The sequence below is a fragment of the Phoca vitulina genome, unplaced genomic scaffold (genome assembly GCF_004348235.1).
Source record: "Phoca vitulina isolate PV1807 unplaced genomic scaffold, GSC_HSeal_1.0 scaffold4, whole genome shotgun sequence".
Lineage (NCBI taxonomy): Eukaryota > Metazoa > Chordata > Mammalia > Carnivora > Phocidae > Phoca > Phoca vitulina.
Genome location: NW_022589707.1, coordinates 45,027,760 through 45,054,552, shown reverse-complemented (window position 1 = coordinate 45,054,552; position 26,793 = coordinate 45,027,760). Strand labels below are relative to the sequence as shown.

The 26,793-nt window shown below is 34.3% G+C and overlaps 1 protein-coding gene across 1 annotated transcript in view; it reads right to left on the bottom strand.

Annotated features, from left to right (window-relative positions):
* FAM126A (family with sequence similarity 126 member A) overlaps positions 1 to 26,793 on the bottom strand; it is an 86,252-nt gene that overhangs the window by 15,328 nt on the left and 44,131 nt on the right. The window contains exons 3-10 of the mRNA XM_032401952.1: positions 23,671 to 23,772; positions 17,624 to 17,803; positions 16,700 to 16,780; positions 15,970 to 16,085; positions 15,483 to 15,578; positions 5,173 to 5,289; positions 1,927 to 2,014; positions 1,268 to 1,427 (exon numbers count right to left, since the gene is read on the bottom strand). Coding sequence (XP_032257843.1) covers positions 1,268 to 1,427; positions 1,927 to 2,014; positions 5,173 to 5,289; positions 15,483 to 15,578; positions 15,970 to 16,085; positions 16,700 to 16,780; positions 17,624 to 17,803; positions 23,671 to 23,772 — 940 coding nt within the window. The remainder of the gene's footprint in view (positions 1 to 1,267; positions 1,428 to 1,926; positions 2,015 to 5,172; positions 5,290 to 15,482; positions 15,579 to 15,969; positions 16,086 to 16,699; positions 16,781 to 17,623; positions 17,804 to 23,670; positions 23,773 to 26,793) is intronic.

Genomic DNA, 26,793 nt, shown 5'->3' with positions numbered 1-26,793 from the left:
TTAATGCCAAAACAGAAAACTGATCTCTAGGATGCCACCATACTAATTAAATGACTTTTGACCTATAATCTAGTCCCATTCAGTAGCATAATTTTCACTGAAGAAACTAAAGTATGTTTAGACTCTGAATGTTTTAAATCGTAGCATCATTTGCCTTGCTAATGGAAAACATTACCACCTCTTTTATGCCTTCCTAAAGAAATGTCAAGAATTGTCACACTTCTTTAAAAAATAAAATGACTGAAAATGATTATTGGTTAAGCTGGAACTTTCTATCATCATTCCCTTGTGACATACTATTTCTTAGAATTCTTAAGTAGGAACAATGTTCTCATCATCAACTTTCTCTTTCACCATGAATAATATTCTCACTTTTGCATTTTCTCTGCAGAGACCATAGAGACAACTGAAACCAAATATACCAAAAGGAGCTACATTTTCAACACAGTTTACAGGAAGAAGAAAATAGAGTAATATATGTGTTTGCTTGGGGCAAAGAAGTGGTTTTTTGCTTCTTGTCCTATAACTGATTACCTTCTGAGGGAGGCGATAGTAATCTTACACTGATCTTGCCACTACAATAACACTTGTATGTAGGAGGGGAGTTATAAAAAGAATAAGAAATTAAATTAAAATAATAAATTATAAGAAAGGGAGAGAAGTGGGAAAGCACTGAGAAGGCCATGATAAATAAAATTAATTTCCTGTGGAATTTTTCAGTAATAAAATGAAGCAGTCAAGGAGGAATATTAAAACAAACAGTCCTGGAAGAAAATTAACATCCAGGAAATAGAAAGGCCTAGCTAGAGTTGCCATCAATACAATGGCATTCTTGACCAGGAAGTACAAAAGAAAATGTCAAAGTCCCTATTAGTTGTTCTACTTCAATATGCAAGTTTACTTGCCAAAGAGTTAGTTGAGAAATAAGAAACACTAAAGAATATTTGCAAATAGTTTTGAATAGAAACCCATGTGTGAATAATTTTAACATGCATTTTCCTACTCTCCCATTCTATTGAAATAAAATTTAAAAACCAACACAATGTTTAAATAAATTTTCATTCATATATGTAACATAAGGGGCTATATTTGCCTTACTGCTTATCACTTGTGGATAATAATTTAGGAATTAAAGGTGATCCAACAGCTCTTTCTTCCATGCCACCACAATGTTATTTACTAAATTAGAAGGTATAGCACTGAAGGTAAAGACAAAAATGTGATAGAATCAATAATCCTCTAATTTGAAGACTTTTTTATTTCTTACCATGTCTTTTCCACCTATGACCTCTTATTGACATGCTGGTTACTGCATTTCTTGATATTCTAGAGGAAGTTGGTGTGATTTCAACTTGAATACACCTTGTACCCTCCTTACTAGATTTCATGGCACCATGAGGCAATGAAGCCTTTATGGCATTAGCCACCTAAGAAAAAAAATATATGGTTTAAGATGGGTATTAACAGATGTGTTACACCCTTACATAAAACAAAATGCCAAATTTTAACAGGTTTTTAAGAAGAATACTTTTCCAAGGTATTTCATAGGATGATATATAAATCCTTTAGAATAAGGAGTAAGAGCTCAGAAGGAAACTATAGTTAAAAATAATATGTAAATGATGAAATTTAAAATTCCAAAATATTGAACTTATGTTTCCAAATGCCTAATGCTAATTAATAAATGCAGCTCTATCATGTTAAGAAGAACATTCTTATAAGTTTAAAAGACTATTATCAGGTATCTAAGAAGTTAGCTTAATGAAATTCTCAAATTATATACACCTTTTCAAGCACAAAATTTTCCTAGTATAACAGAAGCATGAATCACTGAGTTTAATGACACTAATGCACTATGAATGGCTACTTCTCAATTTATAGTTCTAAATTGAGAAATTTTATTACATAAACAAGTGAGGCACCTACCAGCAATGGCTCTGGATATAATTCTAGCTGAGCTCTGTATATAATGTCATCCAATGCTTTTTGAGCTAGATCCCATTCTCCATTATAACTGTAAAATTAAATAAAGAAAGTAATATTATTTTCAATTAATTCTATATATTTGAACAAAATACAGTGAGAAACTGTTTACTGAGTAAAGTAATAGATCACATTAGCATTCCACCCTCCTCAAAAACATATTTTTTATATCTTTGAATTCCTTTCAATTGTATCTGAAAGCCTATTAACAGCAAAGAAAATTCTATAGATATATATTTCTTCTCTAAAGAACATGTCTATTTATAGACCAGATATCAAAAAAGTGAGGCAATTTCAAAGCATTCTACACTTTTAAAGCAAGTCAGAGCATAATAAATTATATACCTTAGAATAATGTTCAGAATACTTTATGGTCAAATTATTCTGTAACTCCCACAGTTTTTAATGAGAATTTACAACTACTGTGGCTTACGGTATCTTAAATAGTTACGTCTTTGCATTCTGACAGTCATTTAGAAGTGTACATGATATATGTTGCAAATATCAGATATTGGGGGAAAAAGTGTGTATGCATATTAATTTTCAAAGATAAGGCCAAACTCTAAAAACTAGGTAAATGATAAAAATGGACAGAGAAATAATGTCTTGGTCATCTGCCAACAAAAATAAAGAAATGAATTATATCGAGAGTGCAAATGAGTCCTAAAAAATGGAAAGAGCATTGCTCCCACCCTAGAAATAAACTCAGATAATCTATAAAATCATAGCGTTCCATTAATCCAGCAAGGAACCAAAATCACAACGCAGCCAAGTAGCCTGAAACCTAAGGGCAGACAGATGCCTCTAAAGAGAGATAGACCACAATGCAAGCAGGTAAGAAGACTTCAGCTAAGCTTTTAAACTGCTAAAAGCCCAGTATGGACCAGCATGAGTGTATAGAATCTCTAGGAGCAGATACAAAGGGAAGCTCACACCCAGTTACAAGTTCTTTTCCACAAACCTCCTCTAGGCACTCATAAGAAAAACTGGGGGCAAGGCGAGGGACCAGAGAAAGCTGCTCTTGGTAGTTCGGGCCTGAAGGAGAAGAGCAGCCACCTGAGCAAGAAAGGCCTGATGATCCAGCCAGACCTTTTTCTCATGTGAAATAAGTTTTAAAGCCTTTGGGGAAAGAGCAGCAAACCCTCTCACCCCAAGGGCAGAGGTGAAGACTGACTGTGGCTGTGAGGGAAAGAAAAAGGAAAAAAAAAAAACCTCTACCTGTGGGAAAGGATCAGGAAACTGTCCTATGTTGAGACCACTAAAGGTCTCTTACCACTGGAGGAGGGACAGGACCACTGAAAAGCTACCCTCTTCCCCCAACCCCAGATACAGGGACATCGGTCCTGCTTATAAGTGATGCTGACCAGGACAACAGAGAACACCACTCCCCCCAAGCCCCCACCCAGGCCAGTACACATTCAGAAACAAGCAACGGCACTCTATTGCTGAAGGAGGGGAAAAGAACATGTAGAAAGACTGTTTCTTTGGTGCAGACACACAGGGAAAGCTAAAAGCAGAGAAGGAACGAGAATATTGAGAAAAACCCTCCAGCAATCCAGCTCACACCCTAACTGCCAGGTACCACGAGAGGAATCTGAAGTAGGTGGTACCATGAAGGTAACCATAGCAACCACAAAATCCAACCTCAGCTCACTCCTGCCTATAATAACTCCACTAGAAGCCTAGAAGAAAAGAGGCGTGCCATTTCCAGGCATAAATAATATTTACCTCAGCCACTACTGTTCTATCCATGAACAAAATGATAATCAATCAAATTTTACAAGGCACACAAAAAGCAAGAAGAAAGCAACCCACTGTCAAGAGACAAAGAACAACAGAACCAAATTCAGAAATGATTCAGATTTTATAGTTATCAGGGAAATTAAAATAATTATGATTAAAATATTAAAAGCTCTAGTGGAAAAGATGGAAAACATGTATGAACAGATGGTGATCTCAGCAGAGAGATGGGAACCATAAGAAAGAGTCAAATGAAAAGACTAGAAATAAAACACAGTAACAGAAATGAAGAACCCTGTCAGTGGGCTCATTAATAGACTCAACATCATCAAGAAAAGAATGAATGAATGTGAAGATAGGTCAACAGAAATTACTAAATCTGAAACACAAAGCAATAAAGACAAAAAATAAAACAGATCAGAGCATCCAAGAGCTGCAGGACAATATTAATGGTCTAACATGAGGGTCAATAAATTTTTTTCTTAAAGGGCTAGGTTATAAATATTTTAGGCTTGTGGGCCATACAATCTCTATTGCAACTACTCATCTCTGTCACTGTAGCACAAAATCAGCCATAGGCAATATGTAAACTGGTGTAAGCATATATTAGTAAAACTTTTAAGAAAATAGGCAGCAGGCCATATTTAGTCCAAAGATTATAAATTCTACCTTCAGTCAAGAAGCTTACAATCTACTAAGAAAAATTAAGGTATCAAATGAATATAATGCAAAGTATAATAAGATATGTGTAGTAGAAGATAGGGTTCAAAGAAAAATACTAGTATCTAAGGCATTAAGTAAGACTGAGCATTAATATTAGAAATTAATAATTAATAATAAACTACTTGTGATCAAAGAGGCTCTAAGATGTTTTTCAAGAGTTAAAATTTCTGGAAATGGAAAAAGGTCTTTATTGGGGAAAAAAAACTATTTGGAAATTACAGCAAAAAAAAAAAAAAAAGAGTAATGAAGAAAGAAACTGAGTATATGTGGGTGTTGCTAATTTTCATTCTGTCCTTGAGTTAAAGAAAGATAAAATGTTTTAGTTGGTAACAAATTCTTCAGAACATTAAGAGATATATTTTAAGTAATAAAACTATTAGCAAGATCTAGATTCATATTCGGGGTGCCTGGGTGGCTCAGTCAGTTAAGTGTCTCACTTTGGCTTAGATCATGATCTCAGAGTCCTGGAATCAAGCCCTGTGTCAGGCTCCCTGCTCAGCAGGGAGTCTGCTTGTCCCTCTCCCGCTACCCCTCCCCCTGCTTACGCTCTCTGTCACTCTTTCAAATGAATAAATAAAATCTTTAAGAAAAAAAATCTTGATTCATATTTTCACAAAAATATGCTGATTGTCTATCCAACAAGTTTATAATATAATAACAATAAAACAACAGACTATGATATTTCAAAGAGATCAAAGATTTACTTTGTATATTAAATAAACTTACAAGGCAAAATAAATCCCTGTTAACATTTGCACCATGAATCCTGAAGAAACTGGTATCCTGCTACTTATACCTTTGTATTTTCTTACATGTTGTCGGGGATAGCCACAAACACAGATTCTAGAAAAAAACAAAATAAATATATTTGTAAAATTGGTAAAAATTTAGGTAATTTATTTTTTAACATTTATAAGCCAATAATGTACTAGGTATGCTCTCATAGAAACCTAACAGCTATGAAACACAGAATCTTTCCAAACAGAACATTTGCCTGTAACATTTTCCTGAGTAAGTGAAACTGGGGGACAAAATGTATAAAGCTAGAGGTATATTACTATATAGTAAGTGAACCAGATTCTCAGAGTTGCTTCACTAATTTCAGTCAATTCAATAATTAATAATTTTTAGTTACCATAAAACCCATTATATGAAACTTGGTATTATTTATCATAAATAGATCTATGATATGATCTTCTATTGCTGACAAAGTTCTTGACACAAATTGCAGGCTCCAAGAAAATACTCTAAAATTAGACTCAAGCCCCATATAATACATCATAATAAATTTCAGATAGATTGAAATTTTTAATGTTAAAAAGAAATAAAACATAAGCAAATCATTACATATTCTTTGCAAGTTTAAACATGACATCAAAGGTCGAATCCTAAAGAAAGACCAATAGATCTTACTAATTTTTTTAAAAGAAACTACCATGAACACAACTGAAATTCAAAGCATTTATTATAGTGAAGGATATTTAAGGAGTACTAATGTTAAGGTGTATTTACTATAGTAAATAGGAAGCCACCTAAAAGTCCAACACAGAGGACCAATTATATAAATAATTCAGGGAATACTATGAAACAATTAAACATGATGTTTAAATGGCAGGGGGAGAAAAACTGTACAGAATAAAGCATGAAACCCACTCCCATTTTGTAATAAACAAATAGGTGAATGTTGTTTGCCACAACAAAAAGATCATATACAAAGTCATAGAGTGAGATTATAGACTTATTTTCTTCTTTATATATATTTTCTAAATTTTCTATGATCAACATGCACTGCTTTTAAAATAATAAGTTTCTAATTTTAGTAAAACTAGGAAAAAGTTGTTTTCTCATAATGTGTTGTGGCTGATATAATAAACCTTCACTTAATATAGTACTAGTCAATAGACTGAATCTAAGCCTTCATTTAAACATACAAGTATACCACAGACCATTTCAAAAAAAGACCCTTGAGAATATCATTAATTCAAAGTAACTTTAAAGCAAAAATAAAAATTCATTTCATATTGAGAAGATCTTAGAACTCTTTAGAACCAAGAGTAAAAAGGAGCAGGGATATTTATGGACTGAATATTTGTGTTTCCCCCAAGTTCATATGCTGAAGCCCTAATACGATGATATTTGGTGGTGGGACCCTCGGTCTAAATGAGGTCACAAGGATGGGAGCCTCCATGGTGGGTTTAGTGCCCTTATTCAAAGAGGAAGAGAGACCAGAACTCACTCTCTGCCATGTGAAGGACATACGGAGGAAGGCAGTTTCCTGTAAGCCAGGAGGAGGGCCTTCACCAGGAATCGAATCTGCTGGTTACCTGACCTTAGATTGTTCAGCCAGAAGTGTTAAGAAATAAACATCTATTGTTTAAGCTACCTAGCCTATGGTATTTTGTTAGGGCAGCCTGAGATGACTAAAATAAACACTGAAAAAAAATTAACTGTATATGAAATAAAACCAACTTGAATTTTGTTTCATATTACAAATACTTATATCCAAACTAGACTAGAAACTCCTCTTATTATCTAAAAAAGGAAACTCAGAAAATTTTTTATTTTCTTACACCATATATACATTTATGATAGAGATGGTAGTAAGTAACAGAGAGCCAATATATAAAAGATAGGATTTTTTCAATTAATTCATTTATTCATTCAGTAAATATTTTTAAAGATTTATAATGCGTCAGACACTAGGAATATAGATGAAAGATGTAGTTCCCTCAGGGATGCACAATCTAATCATGGAGACTGTAGTAAACAAGTATCTGCAATGAATAAGTTACAGAGGTAGCAAAAGGAGAGAGTGGTAAACTCTAGTGGAAGAAGTAGATGGTCAGAGAAGGCTTCCTGGTGAAAATATAGGAATGGGAAAAAACAGAGAAGGATAAAACAGCATGACACCAAGGAGACTGGGACAATAATAGTAGGATAGAATGCTCAGACACTAGAAAATAACAGAGAAGCTAATTAGGGGTCAGATTATGGAGTATCTTATAACTTGCAAGGCTTTATCATGCAGGCAATGGAAAGCAACTGAATGTTTTTGTTTTGTTGTTTTAACAAGGGAGTGACATGATCAGATTGGTCTTTTGATAGTATCACTCAGGCTACATCGGAACAGTGTACTGAAACTGGAGGGGAGACTGTCAAAATATCCCATGAGGGAGATGAAGTAATTGTGGGGAGAACCAAAGAAGTAATTGTGGGGAGAAGGAGAAAGTCTCACCTAGGAAGTATAATCATGGGGTGAGACTGAAGAAACAAGAGGAGTGTATAATTATTACCACATTTAGTTTGGATAGCTGGCTGGATGGTAGTGGTATTAAATGAACTTGGACAAATAAGACACACTGTTTTGGAAGACACTAAGTTTCTGATATGTTGATTTGAAGGTATAGATGTTACTTTTGTCTGCCATGACCTCTCCCCCTGCCACCAATGTCTTCTATTAATAGTACCTCTATCCCTCTTACCTTTAGGAAATAGTCTTCTCCTATGTCGTCAAGTATAATCATGTGATTGTGCTATAAATAAAATAACAAAATTACCTGTGACAAGAGATCAATACCCTAACATCTATTTTTCCCTTCTTCCATTTAATAACATATATAAGGTACCTCTTCTCCACTCTCCCCAACCAATTTTAACTAGAACAATGGCTATCTACTAGAGATCACATTTCCTGGCCTTCCTTGCATCTAAGGGTGACCATGTAACTAGTTCTGGACACCAGTCTGCTAGCTGTAACTGCTAGCTTAAAAGCAGTTGCATGCCTTCCACTCTCTCTTTCTCCCTGCTTGTAGGATATGGAAAGCAGATTAAAAATAGTGATCCATCACCATACAGACAAGGGTACCATCCTAGGGAATGGGAGAATCTCAACAAAAAAGGAGCCTGAACACCTTAGAAACAGAGCCAATCTACCCCCAGACCATCTACCAGCTTGGATTTTTATGTGAAAGAAAAAGAAATATCATTTAAGTTACCATTATTTATCTTTAAGAGCCAAACCAATATTTAAACCAATATTTAAGTACTCTTCCAATAACACTAACAAACATGACCCCAGACGGGTTTGTAGAAGCCTCAGGCTGGCAACATCAAAGTGTTTTTGCTGCCTGGTTTTTCACAGTAAAACTGGGAAAGGGGTTCTTTCTTCTGAGTTCATTAAAGGTAGATACAATGTAAGTTTTTGGCTGCTTGTGGTCACCATTCTTATCACACGGCGGAAACCTACTTACAGAAAAAAGTACAATGCCAACAGATGAAGAAGATGAGATGAGAGCTGGGAGAGAACATCCAGATAACAACTGAGCTTTTGGATCTAGTTGATACTGGGGCCAGTGCCATCCCTGCTCTTCCCAGGTAAAAAGAGCCAAAAAGATTTCCCTTTGGTATAATCTGGTTTTATGTAGATATCAGTTAGTTGCAGAAGGAGTTCTAACTTTTACAAGGTGTCTGTGGGACATCTTGATAGAGATGGCTACTGGATCAGATATATGGGTTTAGAAATCAGGAAATAAGTATAGGATTCAGGATAGAGGATATGGACAGAAAAATAAGTTATTGCTGTTAGTACACAATTTTTTTTAAAATCCAACTTTGCCATAGATCTAGAATTGTCAATCAACTTTTAAATTTACTTTAGGTAAGAACTAGAGAGACAATTCTCTCAAACACCAGCACACTTGCCAGATTCACAAGGGAAACAAGATTCCAGGTTCTCTGATTTTCTCTACTAGCTACCCATAAGGAAATAAGCAGTCATCTGTTAGAGGCTGTACTAAAACCTTTATTCAGAAATGCAAAGGATTAGTCTTAGTCCTTCAGACTGCTATAACAAAATACAACAAACGGGGTGGCCCCCTCTTTAGGGTTATAGACTTTCCGTTGTATCCTCAATGGCAGAAGGAACAAGGGGACTTTGTGGCATCTCTTGGCTATGAGAGCACCTCCTAATATCATCCTAATACCATAACACTAGGCATTAAGATTTCAACATATGGGGCGCCTGGGTGGTTCAGTTGGTTAAGCGACTGCCTTTGGCTCAGGTCATGATCCTGGAGTCCTGGGATCGAGTCCCACATCGGGCTCCCTACTCGGTGGGGAGTCTGCTTCTACCTCTGACCCTCCCCCCCTCATGCTCTCTCTCTCTTTCTCATTCTCTCTCTCTCTCAAATAAATAAATAAAATCTTAAAAAAAAAAAAGATTTCAACATATGAATTTTGGGGGGACACAAACATTCAGATCATAGCAGTTAGTTTTTTATAACTACTAAAACTTTACATATTTGTGGCAATTGACTGTAGGAATTTTGCATTTATCAATGTAAGACTTTTAAAAAGCAAAAACTGAATTATTTCCTTTAATCTTAGTTGTACTTAATGGATCATAAATCTGAAGTGGAAGAGATCATCTATTTTTCATTCATTCAACAAATAGTTACTAGGTTTCTACCATGTGCCAGGCACTTCTCCAAACTCTGAGGACACTGCAGGGAACAAAACATCAAAGTTCCAGACCTCATGAAGTTCCAGCAGTTGACAGACTATATACCCAAATGAACAAACTAGGAAATTATAGTGTTATAAATGCTAATAGAAAATAAACTGGGGTAAGAAGGTACTACTTTAGAAAGATGGTCATGGAAGGCTTCTCCAAGGAAGTGACATCTGAGCTGAGACCCAAAATAATCTAGTCCTATCCAGCTGCATCATTAACTGATAATAGTGCCTCTTGACCCTCTTTTCTCCATTCCTTTCAATAATCAAGAATTCTGATTTACTCTTCAGTTCTCTGATCTCTCTATTTAAGGATATTCTTTTCTCAGAGATCCTTTATTGAGTTTAAATAAAATGCAGAACAAAATAAGAATATCAATGCCCTAGGAATGCCTGACTCCTCTGTTCATCAGAGGAGTATCCTTGAAGTTCTCTATTTTGCTTTACAAATTCAAACATAGGGACTCAACCCTACAAAAGAGCAGTTGAGTGGTTTAAGTCCTATTTCTGTATTAAATTGACCTTTGGTCACATATAGATCTTTCCCAAATCCATAAGCCACATTAAAATAAAAATCCTTTTGGAAGGCATATTTTGTAAATACATTTCTGGGAGAAGTTCTAAGTATCAATTTTTAAGTGAGATAAACTCTCGCCATGATTCTCATTCTCTGTTAAAAGACTGTCTCATTCCCAGCCTAAAAGTAAACTTTTGAGATTGTTGTCAAAATATTTTGAGTTACAAATCACAAAATAATTGGAAGGCACAATTCCAGTGAGGCTAACTGGAGAGAGTATTTATTCATGAATATACCAGAACCTAAACTAGAAAAGAAAACAGATTAACTATTACCAGACCAACAGACCAGGAAGTAAAAACTAGCTGGAAAAAAGGGGAAAAAACGCTTTTCTAATTTTTAACTTGAGAAATACTTAAAATTTGGTCCAGTTCTACTTCCTATCTATCTAGGTAACAGATACAGATATGAAATAAAACAAAACAATTTCAAATCTTCTTCCTTTTCTGCTCTGCTTTTTAAGCAGTGAGGAGAGGGAAGGTAAGGAGAAGTTTAGGTGATCAGAAAATAGGGAAGTAGGAAGAAAAAAGAAAATTGAATAATTGCCTATACAGTAATGGGCACTTTTCTGTTCTCTTGCTTTTGCTTTTTGAAATTAGGAGCTTAATAAAGCCTGAATCTTCTATCACTTTCCTCAAGAGAATACCACACACAGAAATTGTGCTCAAGTTGGAAGATAAGAGATTATTTTAATTGGGTTGTAAAGGATGGAGAAGATTTAGCTAGGTAAAAAAAAAAAAATTTACAAACAAAATAAGAAATGAGAAGTCAACTATAGGTTCTTTCAACAAGGAATGATCTAGTTTAAGATATGCTCTAGAACTGTTGGTAGTAGTAGCAAACAGGTAAGAAAAAAAAAAGATGTTATGCATCCATAGTGAACATGTGTGTTCATCATTAGTATACAATATATAATAGCTGTCATTTATTGGATGACGACAAGGTGGCATATACTGTGTTAAGTGTATATATATACATATATAATATATTGATATATATTATATATAAAATATAATATAAATATATAGTTTTATCAGTCAGGAGAATTAATCCACAGAATGGTTTAATTGCACAAAGGGTACCCTTAATAGACAGATCAGAAGAAATCTGTTTAGGTGGTCAGGAAGGCTGATTTAGTAGTGAGGAAGGGGGCAGGGTTTCACTATAGGTACACAAGAACAAATACACTGATCAAGAATCCATAGTAGTACATATCCAAGTCAGTCAACTGGATGACTCACCAGGTAAATAAAATCAAGAGATTCCCTTAGACAATGGGAAAGAATTTAACTTACTAGCTTAGTACAGTTTCATCTTTAAAATTTATATTCCACAACAAAAGGCAAGATAAGCCATCTATTAAATAGCCTTGTATTAAAAGAGAAGTTAACAGTAAAAAAAGAAAATTATTTCCCACAGTTTAGAGAACTTCAGTATACACTAGCAAAGCTTATTTGCAGTATTGGTGGTTATATTTCTTTTAGGAGGGCCATATATAATGTTTACTACTAGCAAAAATAAAAACTTATTGACTAAAACTCATTCAGTCTAATTCTTGCTTCTTTTTAGGTCTCTTCTTCAAGTGGTCTGTATACGCCGTACAGGAGGAAAACAGCTATCAAGCTGGCCATAAGTCTGAATCAGGGAAGCAAAGCTTAAAGCAACCAAACAGATTTTTGCTGAGTAGAATGGATGTGTATGTATGGGTGGAGGGTGGGACGTGTCCAAGATTGTTTTAACTACTTCCACAATTCATTACAATCGGAAAGTTAAAGAATGAAATACATTTGTCACTGAATCTAACTCAAATTTTCCATGAAATTTTTCTGGTTGTAATTATGTATCCTTTCTCCTAGATGATCTGGTCAATCATTTTGGCATAGTCATCAACAACGAAATCGAGCAGCAAACTAACACAACTGCCATGTGGCCAAAAGGCTGGATTAGCCATAAGACAGTGTGATGACTTGATTCTGCAGGAAAACCTGAACTAGGACTAAGATCATCAGGAAGCTTTTGTTCTTTAACTATCATAACCATTTATAACTTACTTGTGATCACAGTTCTGTAATCAGTTTTCTTTCCATAGATACAGACTAGGCTTTGCTTGATTAGATACAAGTGTTTTCTAATTCTTTTCTATTAGTTTTAAAAATGTACAAAATATCTTAATTAGAATATTTGATAAATGATTAAGGAAATGAGGAATTAAGAGAAATGAATAACTAGATTTTAAGCCATTGAGAACACAGTAATAGAGAATCAAAAAAAAAAAAGCAAACTAAAAAAGACATGAATGGGGCGCCTGGGTGGCTCAGTCATTAAGCGTCTGCCTTCAGCTCAGGTCATGGTCCCAGGGTCCTGGGATCGAGCCCCGCATCAGGCTCCCTGCTCGGCGGGAAGCCTGCTTCTCCCTCTCCCACTCCCCCTGCTTGTGTTCCCTCTCCTGCTGTCTCTCTCTATTGAAAAATTAAAAAAAAAAAAAAAAAAGACATGAATGACAAATTTGAAGGAGTTCCTCTTCTATCACCTTCTGTGGCTTAAGAGTTAGCATTACTTAAAGAGCTTAAGTCTTTTGAATTACTTAGATCTCTTTCCTCCCTTGTTTTCTTACAGCTGGTGAACATTAAAATTTCTTTTTTTCAATTTTTCCTTGGCATAGAATTAATCTAATGTCTCTACTAAAATCTTCCTTGGCCAAAATCCTATAGCTAGTTTTCAATCTGTATTTCTCTTTGTTTTTAAAACCAGATATTACTTGTGTTTTTGAAGCATAACCCAGTTCCCCTGGTTAGTTAAAATTGGTATATTAGTAACTTTCTATCAAGAATGTGAAAGTAGGGCGCCTGGGTGGCTCAATTGGTTAAGCGACTGCCTTCGGCTCAGGTCATGATCCTGGAGTCCCGAGATCGAGTCCCGCATCGGGCTCCCTGCTCAGTGGGGAGTCTGCTTCTCCCTCTGACCCTCCTCCCTCTCATGCTCTCTGTCTCTCATTCTCTCTCTCTCAAATAAATAAATAAAATCTTTAAAAAAAAAAAAAAAAGAATGTGAAAGTAATTATATTAGAGGGCAGTCCATAGGAGTCACACAGGACAGAAACCAGTGACACATGTTCTTTCCTAACTTTTCCATCAGTAGTTTCATGAAAACATCAATAGTCATTCTTATTTAGGAGGTTGTATTAGAACATCTATCTATATTAAAACATTAGAACTTCAAATGTATTAGAACATTATTCCTGGGTCCTACCATGTAAGACACTGCTTTAGAGTAAAACCTGGGCTTTGTAGTGTGTTTTAAGTTCTACAGTAAAAGTTGCTGCATCAAGTTACTCCTTAAATAAATGTTTATGAAGGGCTGGTCCTCACACTCATTTTAGTCCATAACAAAGTTTTCACTGGACCATAGTGAAATAAGAAACAAGAAAAGCTAAACGTCCCATTTTTAACTTAGAAATTGTTGTCTCTCACTTCTACTCCCCCACCACACACCTCTTTTGGTGTTAAAATAGTCTCCCTTTTAGGCCGCCTGGGTTGGTTAAGTGACTGCCTTCGGCTCAGGTCATGATCCCGGAGTCCCGGGATTGAGTCCCACATCAGGCTCCCTGCTCGGCGGGGAGTCTGCTTCTCCCTCTAACCCTACCCCCTCTTGCGCTCTCTCTCTCACTCTCTCTCTCTCTCTCTCAAATAAATAAATAAATAAAAAATAGTCTCCCTTTTGTTAAATAATGTTCACGGTATTTTATAATATGATAACTTGACAAATAAAAAGTTGGCAATGTTATGTAGATACCCCACCCACTTTAAATTTTTTGAAATTTTACAGATTTGTGAAATTCAACACTCTGGACACCTCTGCCTTTAAAGGATTTAAAATAAGAAACATGTTAGAAAGATTCAGTAAATGGGAGGGATGGCACATTGGTGCCATCTTCCAAGGTCTAGGAAATATAACTAAATTCTAATTCAGGAATCATCTGAAAGATTCTCCACTTCTCCACTTCTCTATTTCTCTAACAAGCCTCCTGCCTTGTTAATTCCTTTCTCTCTCTGGTCCTGCATGGTTTTCTGTCCTATTAATATCAATTTCTGCTTTTCCTTTTGTTTTGTTTTGATTTAATTTCTACGTATCGCTCTAGATACCCTCCCTCTTACTAACTTTCCAAAGTTCCATCTTCTAAATAAGTTGCCCAAATCTAAATTATTCTAAAAGCCTCTTAATTCCACCTTCCCCTTATTTACTTGTATTACCAAAGGCATTTTCTCTGTCTTCTGTTTTGTTTTCTTTTTTTCAAAGGTAATATGTTCATCATAGAAAATTTAAAGAATGACAAAAAAATCACACAGGAAAAAAATTAAAATGAACCATAATTCCACCAATTAGACATAAGTATTATTAATATTCTGGTCATACTCAGTCAATGCTGGAATCATACTATATATACTATCATTAAATACCTGTTTAAATCACAATTTTTAAATGTTTTTATAGTATACCTAGGAGACTATCGTAATTTATTTAAAAACCTCTTGGCTCAATTTTTTTTTTAACAAGGAGAGTTTAAAAACAGTATCTCTTACTTGTTTCTTGGTACCAAATTAGAGCACAATAAAAATAAATAAAAACAAAGTAACAAACAAAATGGAAACCAACCACATGCCAAAAATCAAAAGGTCATAACAATTCCAACCTTTTAATTATATAGTATGATTCTTTTCTGATTAAATATTCCATTGAAATGTTATTCAGCTTTACCCTCTTCATTATGTTTTTTAGAACTGTCATTTATTGGGAGCTTTCTATATGTTGGCTAGGCTGAGCTTCATATTAACTTCTTGAATGTTTTAAACAAATGATTAAACAAAACAAGAGTAACTTAGATGTGTAACAAACTAGCAATCCTAGATTCATATATTTCAATATTAAAAACATTTGAATTTTTATTTACCTTGAACAAATTTGACACAATGATTGAAGAGAAACACTGGGCATGTAGGTTAAGGCAGCATTATAACACAACAAAAGGAATGTTAATACTTCAAACCTAAAGACAAACCAAAAGAATATTTACAAATCTTTAGAATTCTAAGAAGTCAACCATAATTAGGCAGGCATTATGGAAAGATATTATCTTATAGAATAGACCCATACAATATAACCATATCAATAACAATACAAAACTAAAAAGAAAAAAAAAAAGACTTCTCAAATCACAGTCATCTGAAAATTATCTTAAAAATTCAATGTTCCAGATAACATCTGAATCGAAGTATAAAGTAACAAATCGTGAAAATGTGTTTTTCTCTTGTATAAAATGACCAAATATTTTTTTTAAGTGTTACATACAGCTCATTAAACATTATTTATAAATCTACCAAAATAATTTTTTAAAAAATCAGCATGGTAGGATAGTAGGTTATGTCTCCACAGTATACCTATTCTGTGCTGTCAGCATCTCCCTTTGGGGGTGAGGTCCACTGTACACAACTTTTGACAAACCATGCTGGGATAGTGCACTCTCAGTCAGAGCCATGGACCCAATGCTGGAAGGCTAGAGACATTTGAATAAAGAAGAAAAAGCCATTCTATTGAAAATGTGATATTAAGAATATATAAACCACTAAGAACGATTGCCATGAACATCATATATCTTAAAAATATTGTGACTGTGTACTAAATTTTCTGCTCAAAGATTTAACAATTAATTAAAAACCAAACCACAAGTAGAAATAAAATTAGTTTAACTTCAAAAATTCTACACCAATACTGGATGATGTATGGAATTGTTGAATCACTATATTGTGCATACATAACACTGTATGTAAACTATACTGGAATTAAAATAAGAACTTAAAAAAGTTCTACCCCAGAAATACATAATTGTCACATACAAAAATATTAGACTAGTTTTATCCATCAGAAGGAGAGAAAAATATTTCAAAATGAGTATTTTCAATAGATTTCTTAAACAATCAGATTTTAAAGTTTTATGATTCTGATTTCTCATTTCACTTTGGGAATAGTAAATACCTTGCCTGGTGTTTTATACTTTTTCAGGTACTAATAAATTAATAAACTTTGGGGGGATCTAAATAACCAGACCCTAATTTATAGCAACTTCAAATCTTAGAACCAAAATATTTACCTTGATAAAATGTCACTTACTTCATGATATACAGATGGTTTGGATAAAGATGGAATCGTAAAACTCAATACTTTGCTATGTCCCTGTTTGTCAACTATTTCCTATAAAAGTGAAAAAAAATCTTAAAATATTTATTTTTTACACACAAGTTTAAAAGCTAACTATAAACTGTTAATCTAAAAAAATGACCTGAAAGGAAAGAAATTTTAAAGTCAACTAAAATCATAAACTATGATAATCAATTATTAATTATTTATAAATACCAGGAGTTAACCTTCCTCTTTAAAATATAAGTAACATAGGATAGCTGAAATAGAGATGTGTAGTGTCTTAATAATCACTGGTTTTCCTTATGTAAAAAGTTACATTTTCTAAATCAATTAACATAGTTATGAAATATGTCAAGAAAAGGCCCTTAAATTTCTTTTCCTTTTTAAAAAGTACAAACCTTAAATATCTAGAATACCATACTAATCAATACACAAAGAGTAATCAAAACTATCTGTTAAATCAATGGTATGAATTCTGGAGACAGTCCAGATTTTATGAAATTATTAGTGGTATCTATCAGACTAGATCTTTTCTCCCAAGCTTTTTGTGAAGGTCACTAAAAGACAATTTATAGACAATAGATTTTAAATTTGAAAAATTTTAAATTCAACACTGATATTTTTAGATACCTCTATAGAAGAACCAAAATGGTCTGATTTTCAGTTTTCAACCAATCCAAAAAGGTATATTTACATAATTATATGTATGCCTGTATGGCCTTCAACCTCCATAAAGTTATTTTTTAGGAGAATGAGCTATGTACCATTTGATGTATGAAAAACAAATATGAGCTTTACTAAAATGAAAAGTAGTTGATATTATGTATTCACTTTTGCTGAAAAGGTTATATATTTGCTCTTGGCAAACATTTGTTAACTGCATTAAATACAAACCAAATTGTAAACCCCTAGAAGAAGAGCTTCAATACATCCACTGCTATGCACATTTCTGCTGGCTGAGACCGCAAGGTAGCACCAAATCAATTCTGGAAGAAACTGCAGTGTAAATCGAAGCAACTGCTCTTCTCCACTGCGATAGAATTCAAAGAGCTGGTGACAGACAGGTTCTAGCAACTGGAAAAAAGACGAAGTGTTAATTCAAGGATTAGACTGTATTTGAATGACACTGACATATGAAATAAAAATGGTTTTCCCTGATTGGTAATTACTGAAATATATAAATGTTTTTATTTTTTTGGAAGCAAAACTATTCACTGCTAAGCTATTTAGCAAACCTTTGAAAGTTTACTTCTACTGGAAGGCCAAACAGTTCAAAATAAATGTATTTGGAAGCACCTGTAAACTTTAAAATAATCTATAACTCTAAAGTGGTACTGTTATTTATACCATATCTTTTTAACTTATTAAAATAGCTATCTTCCTGATAAAACATGCCAATATATACATGATTACCTACAGGGTTGGAGAAATTGAAATGGGAATCCTAGGTAGTTATCATCACATCACCCTCCTGAGCTTATAATTAGGCAGCATCCGACAGCAATGTGTGTGAAATAGCTGAATAATTACAGCACCCCTACATCTAGATCCCTATTGTAACCATGATACATTGCCCCTGGATAATCTAAACATTGCTGTCATTTTATTTGAAACAAAATCTGGAGTTATCTATAACCTTTTCCTCTCCCACCACAGGCCAGTATTACCCAGTTAATAGAGATAACTGTATCTATATCACAGACATTTTTTTTAAATCAGAAAGTTAACATAAGAGACTCTTACACGTAAGTATTATCTTTAAGCATATACAATGATCACACACAAGTCATAAATATGTGAAGAGATTCACAGGGTACTAATTTTTTAAGACATCAGGCTGTTATATTTTCAATGAACTAGAGTTCATTTACTTCACTAACTTAGGCAATAGATTTAAGTCAACTTACTAAACAAATTTTCTACTTCCAGTAATTGTAATAAAAAGAAACTAACGTACAGTGGATGTTCTGATTTCAAACATGCTAAATATGTAAAGTATACTGGTTATAATTAAAGTCAGTATTATTTATACAAGGTGTAGTGAAAGTTACACTTCAATAAACATTAAGCCAAACTAGGCTTTCCTATTGAAAAATTATCTAACTTCTGGGTGCCTGGGTGACTCAGTTGTTAAGCATCTGCATTTGGCTCAGGTCGTGATCCCAGGGTCCTGGAATCGAGCCCTGAGTCAGGCTCCCTGCTCTGTGTGGGAGGCCTGCTTCTCCCTCCCCCACTCCTCCTGCTTGTGTCCCCTCTTCTTGCTGTGTCTCTGTCAAATAAATAAATAAAACCTTTAAAAAAAAAAAGGAAAAGAGAAAAATTATCTAACTTCTGACAGTTAAGGAATATTTTTTTCACTCCCATAATGGTTGTCAGAGGGCAACAGATGTCTACTGTGGCATGGCAAGGGTAATAGGAAAGTGGATGGCTAGAGGCAAAGTAACCCCATTCACAGATAAGGAGATGTTTTTAAAGTAGGAATTTGGAATAACTGGGTTGGGGGTGGTAGGAAAAAAGAAAAACTGGCAGGGAAATGGTCAGCTTTCAGAGTAGAGTCTTCAAAATTTCTTTGTGGACCAATGTCAGCAATCTTGTATTGTTGTATAACAACCCTAATCTTTAAATACCTGGGAAAACTTTGGTTAAATCAATTGATATAACTTAACAAGTATTTGCGAAATTATGAAATCTTATGTTGAAAATTTATTCAATAGTCTTCCTGAAACATAATCAATTTTAATCAAAACACCCTCAAAAGGTCGTATAACCAATTTAAAATCCAAAATTAAAAAAAATTAGAAGAGTTTTGGCTTTATGAAAGCAGAACCAAATGAAGACAGCTTCAAAGGGGTGGAGAAATCATTATGTTATGATGAGGTTAGATAACATTATGCATGTCAAACCAAGAGAGAGAAATACCAGTATCTGTGTGGTGTTTTATAACTTGCCAAGTACTTTCAAAGTACTTGAACTGTTCAATTCCCACACCATTGTAGGGTAGAATATCATTATCCATACTTCTTACATAAGAAAATTGAGACAAAGAGGCTATCTACTATGGCCAAAATTATGCAGCTCACAGAGGTCAGACTGGAGCTAACATGTTTTGACTCCTTTACAAACATACCTGAAAAATATCAGAAAAGCAATGAAAAATATATCACGTAGGAAATACAGGCAGTATTTGACTTATCTAACTTGAATATATTTGAGACAAACAATGGAGCATTAGAACATGTTGTGTTACTAGTGTTTGATTTGAATGTATGTATGTAGTTTCTCACTGACATATTTGGTGGGTAGATTTTACAGTACTGTTAAGAGAGAACTGCTTCTTAAATATATTTTCAGGTATTAAATGGGTTTTTTATGGGTCTAATGAGAACCTAATCATCATGTACCTTCTTTCCATTCTAAAATACATTCTGGATTCTAAAACAAGTAAGTTACAAATAAACTTTTACAAAAATCCATTTGTAAATAAGAAGTCTTTATCCTAAGAGAGAAATGTGACATAAAATTGCCTTTGAATGACTAAAGCAGGGATAGAAGTTGGGGAAGAGTTAAGTTTGCATAAATTTAGAAGAAAATATTGCAAGTTAATTTTTTTACATTGAACTTTACTGAGGAACATAGGTAGGAAAAAGATAGAGAAAAGTTGGAAGGACACCACTATTTAGGTGCCAGTACCCACTGAATGATCTCTCCATACTCTGGGCTCCCTATGCCTAGAATACCAAAGAGACTTTATGTGGCTCTTTCACAAACAGCTGGTTTCATAACACACTTGAGCTCTGTTAGCCTCTAATCATATGCCTGTCTTAAAGTTACAGTCAATTAAAAGGACAAGTCAAGCAAACTGCATTGTACCCATAAACTGCCTCTACAATTTCTTGAACATACCACACATTTTCTATCTCAGGGTCTTGGCATTTACTATTCCCTCTCCTGGAAAACTCTTGCCCCTAGTTTTATTTTTCCCCCTAATTCATTCAATACCTTCTGAATCTCAATACATACTCCCCCTACCCCACTTTATTTTTCTTCATAGTTTTATCACCAACCAACACTATATTATACATTTAGGTTTTTGCTTAATGTCTATCTCACCTACCAGAATACAAGAATACTTCTAATCCAGAAGATCAAGAATTTAGTCTATTTTGTTCACTGCTACATTTCTAAGTGATTTCTGGCACATTGTATGGGCTCAATAAACGCTTATTAAATGAAATAAACTGAATAATGAAAAAGTACTATTAATAAAATCCAAATAACAAATTTGTTGAACTTCAAGTAACAACCAAACCATGTCCCAAATTTCAAAAATGCCAAAAGACAATGGATAATATCAACATTTTAGGAATATCACCAAATTAAAATTACAAAATATTCTAAAGAGAAAAAGGAGGGTTATGATATTAAAGTATTTACACAGTTATATTTTAGAAGCACTTCTAAATATTTTTTTTAAGAATTGAGTTGTGCTTTTTTTTTTTTTAAGATTTTTATTTATTTATTTGGCAGAGAGAAAGACAGCGAGAGGGGGAACACAAGCAGGGGGAGTGGGAGAGGAAGAAGCAGGCTTCCTGCTGAGCAGGGAGCCCGATGTGGGACTCGATCCCAGGACCCTGGGATCATGACCTGAGCCGAAGGCAGACGCTTAACGACTGAGCCACCCAGGCGCCCCAAGATTGAGTTGTGTTTTAAGAATACAGAATACACAGTGTCTTTAACACACGAATCAAGCTAAAAACATAAAACAAACTTACATGCAAAACTTCCTAAACTAGTGTTTCTAAAAGTGTGGTCCATGGACCAAAGACTATCCACAAATGTTACCAGTGCCCAACAATGTAAATACAGAAATTGGAAACATTTAGAACCACTTACAGCAACTTGATATTGCTGCAACATCCAAGTGGGTAATCAGCAGACTTACTGAACAGGATATAGTACAGATCAGTTAGGGGTTATCAAATTCATGTGGTACTTCACATATGATGTGATTTGCACGTTCATCATGTGCATTAAGTACACATATTGGTCTGTGACAGACTGAAATTTTTTAAAAAACCAGTCCTTCACCACAAATACTTTGAGAAATACTGTTCTGAACCACGAGAGCTGTATTCACTTTGAATAAAAGAAATGCTATGAACCAAACTAGTCTATCAGAAATTTACCTTACAAACTATATCCAAAGTAGGCTGGTTAAAACACCCTTCATCACAGGATAACTTTTAAGACTCTCAAAATACTAAATACTAAACAGTAAATTAGGAACAAGATTTAATTTGTTTAAAAAAATAAAGCATATACCTATACTTATTCTATTTGGTGAAATAATTCTCAAACATGTAAAACTTTAAAATACCTTCCACCCAAATACTTTAAAAACTAACACCCTTCAAGAAAACAAGGTTCCTACACATACTATACAAATTAAAAAGCTTTGGAGAGTAGGAAGGGAGAAGCAAAATATGATTGTTTTATTTAGTTATTCCAGGTAAAGTTTTGGGCTTGTCAATTTCATCCCTAGTCTTTTCTTCAGCCTGTAAAAATCATGATGCACTTTATAGCATAATCAGTAGAAGCTGGGTTTTTCTGGAACCCCTTCCCAAAGAGGTTAACTACTCAAATAACAATAGACTATAGTTTTGAGAGCTTCATCCAAAAGGCACAAAGATCTACATAGGACCGGACTCAGGGTATAAGTTATTTTACCACCAAATAATAACATTAGTGGTATTAGAGCTGTCATGTGATCTACCAAACTTAGATACCAAAAAAACTACACACCTCATATCGCGCTCCCCTCTACTCCACCTCTTTCCATTCTCAACAGCTCCCTCCTAGGCTATTGTCCTAGCATCTGTTGCTTTCAATTTTTCCATTCTCCAATCTATTCTCCACATAGCCAACTTCCTGAAACAATAATCTGATCAAGTCATGCCTTCAGTGCAAAAAAGAGTCTAAACTGCTTGTGATGGAATTCAAGGCTCACCATGGTTACAGCCTAAACCAATCTTTCCAGCTTCAGTTCAGTACCAGTCTTATTCTCTTGTTAACTATTGCATTAGCCTATTCGCTTTTTTCCAAATACCATGTCTTTTATTTTCCACACTATTTCCAATCCTTTTCTATTTCTACTATGAATGGTGGGGTTTGTAAACACCAGAATCTGGAGTATAGATTATGTTATCACCTTCAAACTAAATTTTCTTCCTGAAAAAAAAGAAAAGGAGACGGGGGCAAGAGAAAAGAAGTAAGGACAGAGAAACACCAGCTGGACCAAACTACTTGCCATTCCTTAAATGTTTTGCATTTTCTCAGGCCTCCATATACTAACCCAACTATTTGCAATGTCCTTTCACCTTGCATACCTGGAATTGTGCATATCCATGTAGGCATTGCCTTGAATGCATGTATTTACTTATTTTCTCTCCCTTTCTCCTTGCAGGATAAAGACCATGTGTTACTTATCTTTGAATTTCTATTGCCTAGCATTGTAGCTGGCTCATAATGAGCAAACAAATATTTGTTGAATCAATCAATACATATAATGGCCCTGACTTTGTAGGCTACCTCTAACAAGATAGATAGAGAAACAGACAAACAGATAGAATAAGAGGAGGAACATATTCAGAGATGGCTTTTAGAATATGGTAATAATTCTATTTCTTGGCCTAGGAGATGGTACAGTGAAGTTCATTTTATTATAGTTCTTTTTTTCACTCTACCATTTTTTGAACATACAGTATTCTACTCTTACCCCTCCACCCATTTCTCAAATGTAATGAGATAAACAATCCATAATATATATTAAAGTTCTTTAAACATATAGTTTTTCTTACTCTTTTATATATATATTTCACAATAAAAAATTAAAAATCAATCAACTGAATGCTACTAGCATAATAAACTGTAAGAGTACTTACCTCACTTTGTGGCTCCTGGATAACTTTATACAGAGATGAGACTAAAGAACTCTTGTCTTTCAAATTTGTGGCATAATTTGATAAAGATGTTTCTGGTAGTGTCTAAACAAATTAAAAAAAAAAAAGATTTTATTTTTATGAAATGTCCTGAATAAGCAAACCCATAAATAGAAAGTAGATCAGTTGTTGCCAGAGATTGGGGGGAGGGGGAATTGTGAGTGACTAATAGGTATGGAGTTTCTTTCTAGTGTGATGGAATTAGATGCTGGTGTTAGTTGCACAACACTGTGGCTATACCAAAACCCACTATATTTTCCCTCTAAAACAATGAATTTTATGTCATGTGAATTATATCTCAACAAAAAATATATTTAATTTTCTTATCATCAACAGGGATACAAATTAACATTAACATTTCAACTTTCAGGTTAGAAATAGGATGCAAAACATGTGTAAAGCCAGATATATATTTTTTGTAGCATTATATAAGTTACAAGTCTCATTAATGGTATTGATTTTATTTCTTAATAAACATGTTGTATAAGGATCGAATAACATTTCAAACCTTAAAGCCACAGATCATCTATCAAAGTAACTCCTGAGTTACATATAGTGACTATTAAGTTAGGAATTGGGGGCAAATTTAGACTTCTCAGAACTGGAGAAAAAGAGAGCCACACTACCATCAAACTAGTTTTCCTAATGCCACTTAAAATATGGACAGCTTGCCAGCACCATCCATTCAGAAAAGACACCATGACCAGAGATAAAACTCCAGTCAGACAGTTATGGGTAAAAATAGTAGGGAAATCTGAAAAAAAAAACAACCAAAACCAAAACACTTCATTATAACAAATGATAAAAACATACCCTTCTAGAGTACATCCCTTCCTTAATATCTGTCTCCAAGTCATTATTTTTTCTCATGCAAATTACTTCAATCAACAAATATTAACCCTGCAGTAGATATAATATCTCAAGATATTGCTAATAGTCATTCCAAGATATACACTATTTCTTACATGTCCCATCTCCTAGTATTTCATAATTTAAAACAGTTATGGTTAATGTACATAGGTGTACATGTGCATAAACAGACACAGAAAATTAAACAGCATAAATGTTTATACTAAGGATATATGATTCATTTTTACTTTACCATGAGCTCCTTAAGGGCAAGAACTATCTTATCATCTCTCCATCCATGGCACTCAGCATAAGGCCTCATACTCAAACCTTTGCTGAAGGGATTTATTAGAGATGAACAGAATAAGAAATAAACACTGCCACTGTTCACACTTCAGTAGATTCTTTAAAAATAGGTCACACTTCATCGTAAGATATATAATTGAATAGATTCTTTTTTTAAGTCAATAAGATAGTTTCATTTACCAGAATGGTAAGTAAATGTGAACTATCTGGAAAACTTCCACCATTCTCCAGAGTAAAAAAAAAGTTTCACTGCAACTGCTTACTAAAGAGGAGATTAGGGCATTCTTCAATATTTCAAAAGCATGTAACAAAAGATCTCCAGGCAACATTTCATTTCCGTTATTTGATCAAGAGTAACCTAAGACTAGGGGAATTTATATAAAAGGGAATTATGGTCAAATAAACAACAGATTTTTAACTCCCTGAATGGAAATGAACCTGACTTATATATAAAACATACTATTACGTGTGTGTGTGTGTGTGTGTGTGTGTGTTTGTGTGTGTGTCTAACTAGAAATTTTAAAACTAAGTGAATTGAAATATAAATCTTAAAAAAATGATTAGTGAATAGAAAGATTATTATAATATTACATATACTATGTAGGCTAAAACCGTAACATTCATTAAAAATATGAATTACAGGGGTGCTTGGGTGGCTCAGTTGGTTAAGCGTCTGCCTTCAGTTCAGGTCATGATCCCAGGGTCCTGGGATGGAGCCCCGGGATGGGCTCCCTGCTCAGCGGGAAGCCTCCTCCCTTTCCTCCCCGCTCGTGCTCTCTCATACTATCTCTGTCACTATCTCTGTCTCTCTCTCTCTCACATAAATAAATGAAATCTTTTTTAAAATGTGAATTACAATTTTCAGTTTATGTACCAATTAACCCTCATGAGGTGAAATATTTTTTGTGAAACAGCCTGAAGGCAAAAGAATAGCTCTTCTCTGAAAATACCTGGGCCTAGGACACTATGCTGCTAAATTTGAGGAAGGGTCTTCTAAAAATTAGTGCAGAATTCTGTCATTATTTCATTTTGCAAATGTGGGAAAGCCACTTTTGTCTATAGAAGGGGAGAAAATATAATTGCTGTGTTTATGAACAGTGCTTTGAAAAACTTAAGATCTAACAGACCCTCATGGATTTAAATACTATTACAGCAAACCTTTACATTTTCTTGCACTGTACTAGTTCAAAGGCACTGGCCTTCTTAAATACCAGCTAAGCTTTCTAACTTTTCAGAAGGCAGAACTGGAGACAAAAATAATAATAATAATAATAATAATAATAATGGGAAATTAGTCTTGGCAAAATTTGAAGAAGGCAGATGCTTCATACTAAAGTATCATTTGGCAGATGGCTTTTTAAAAATTTAAGGAGGTGATATGGGTTGGGTAGAAGAGAATTAATGAAGACAGATGGATAGAGAACCGATAAATAAAACAACTCTATTCAATATCATACATATATTAGATTTTAAGATTCAGTGATTACCAGAAAATTGAAAAAATTAGGAGTCTAGAAATCTGCTAGATAAATCTACACAAAACATTAAGAAAAACACAATACAATCTGAAAGATAATACTTTACAAATACATCTTTGAAAAGATAGAAACTGAGGGGTGCCTGGGTGGCTCAGTTGGTTGAGCAGCCAGCTCTTGGTTTCAGCTCATCTCATGATCTCAGGGTCCTGGGATTGAGCCCCTTGTCCAGCTCTGCACACCCACAGAGTCTGCTTAAGAAATTCTCTCTCTCCCTCTCCCTCCCCCTCTACCCCTCCCCCCGCTCATGCACATGGGTGCTCTCTCTCTCTCTCTCTCTCTCTCAAATGAATAAATAAATAAAATCTAGGGGCACCTGGGTGGCTCAGTTGATTGAGCATCTGACTCTTGGTTTCGGCTCAGGTCATGATCTCAG